The 1,799-nt window shown below is 44.9% G+C and overlaps 1 protein-coding gene across 1 annotated transcript; it reads left to right on the top strand.

Moving 5' to 3' along the window:
• Nucleotides 1-598: 598 nt before the first annotated feature.
• LOC147515013 (uncharacterized) lies at nucleotides 599-1,273 on the top strand. The gene has a single exon (XM_086592767.1). The coding sequence runs from the start codon at nucleotides 599-601 to the stop codon at nucleotides 1,271-1,273; it is 675 nt and encodes a 224-aa protein (XP_086448893.1).
• The last annotated feature ends 526 nt before the right edge of the window (nucleotides 1,274-1,799 follow it).

The following is a 1,799-nucleotide window of genomic DNA, read 5'->3' as shown; positions in this document are numbered from 1 at the left end:
TACGATGGGCCCTCACGGAAATGGCTCCTTTTCATGGATGGATAGTGGGCAATGGCAAGGATATAAACATATGGAGGGACAACTGGCTACTGGGGAAACCTATCTGCGATTTCTTTTAGGAGGACAGAAAGGAGATTATGAAGCTTCAAGCAACTCTGGCTGATTGCATACATGAAGAGGCTTGGCATTTTTCTAACAACATGGCTCAAGTGCTAAATCACATTGGCATGGAAGAGGCAGAAATTCAACAGCCACATAGCACCCGAGAAGATGAAAGAATATGGATATCAACGCATAATGGACAATTCACTGTCTCGGCAGCGCATGAGGACATAAGAGCCAAGGCCCACAAGCCCGTATGGTGTAACTTCATATGGAGTGCACATATCCTACCAAGGACGCAAGGAATAGCTTGGAAGTTAGCTCATGGTGTCGCAAGAATAGATGAACGACTAAAAAGAAGAAAATTCCGGTGGCCTCGCTGATGATGTAGCATCGTAGGGAACAAGAGGAAACATTGGATCACCTTTATTCCAATGCTTAACCGGCAAAGCGGGTGTGGCGGTATGCGAGGCGGTCGCCGATCTCACCCGTGAGCATGGAATCTCCGAGCGATATTCAGCAACAAGGTAAGCACTACAGCTCATTAATTCTGGATATGTGGAAGGCATGCTCCCTGACCAGCCTAGTGAGTCTATGGAAGAATCGTAACAAGGTAATGTATGACAGCAAAAGTTCCAACTTCAGAGAAATCTGCTTCTTGGTTCGAGCGGCCTTGATAAGGGCTTATCATAAGTCCTCGGGACACATGAAGAACTCGATGAGAGATCTGAAGGTACTTCGAGCATTCAAACTCAGCCACAAACTTCAAAAATCTCCAAAAATCTTCGAATGTTACTGGAATCTTCCCCCGCCTGGAATAATTAAGATGAATGCAGATGGAAGTTCTAGGGGTAATCCAGGTATCTCAGGGTGGGGTGCTGTTTATAGAGATCATAATGGGGCTTTCCTTGGGGCTGCAGCGGGGGGATTAGGAGTTTCTACCAACTACATGGCGGAGACATATGCGATTGTGGAAGGAGTCACAAAAGCTATAGAAATGGGATGGAGGCATATATGGGTGGAATCAGACTCTTCTACAGTAGTCCAAGCTTTCCAACAAGGCAATATGCACTGGAGAGTCAGGGCACGATGGCAGCTATTACAAGCGCCAAAGCAACATGGATTAATATCACCTCAATCACGGAGGGAAACTAATTTGGGAGCAGATTAACATTGCTAGACATGGGAGCGGGGCTAACTAAAGGGCAAAAGTGTATGGTGGCAGACTTCGACCTCCATTCGTGAGACATCTTGAGAACCACAATACTCGTACTTTAGATTTACTCACTAAGCAATCGTTGTATTGAGAAGGGTACATGGTTGTTTTATCCTTCTTAGTCCAGTCATGTCAGAATGTTCTTATTTTTTCTTCTTGTAACCTTTATTCTTTTAAGTTAATCAATTACCTTTTAGCAAAAAAAGAGTACCAGAGTCCATTCCAATTTCTCCTAATCATCTCCTCGTCGTAAAATGGCGCGAATCGGTCGGCCGCAAATGCGTGCTCCGGCACAATTCTTCGTCGTAGCGCCATTGAAGTTTTTGAAACAACCAATGGTTTTGTAGACGGTGAAGGAGGCGAGTTTGATGTAAAACAACTAAAAACACGGTGGTGGCGATGGTGGGTACGGTGGCAGCTTGAAGCTTGAATTGGTGGCTATTTTCGGAGTTTTAAAATTGTTGGGGTTGGTGGTAGTAAT

The sequence above is a fragment of the Coptis chinensis genome, chromosome 2, assembly GCF_015680905.1.
Source record: "Coptis chinensis isolate HL-2020 chromosome 2, ASM1568090v1, whole genome shotgun sequence".
In the NCBI taxonomy this organism is placed as follows: domain Eukaryota; kingdom Viridiplantae; phylum Streptophyta; class Magnoliopsida; order Ranunculales; family Ranunculaceae; genus Coptis; species Coptis chinensis.
Note: the sequence above shows the minus strand (reverse complement) of the source record. Positions and strands in the feature narration are given on the sequence as shown.

Coding starts and splice junctions, on each gene's coding strand:
- LOC147515013 (XM_086592767.1), top strand. CDS start 599: ATGGAATCTCCGAGCGATATTCAGCAACAAGGTAAGCACTACAGCTCA.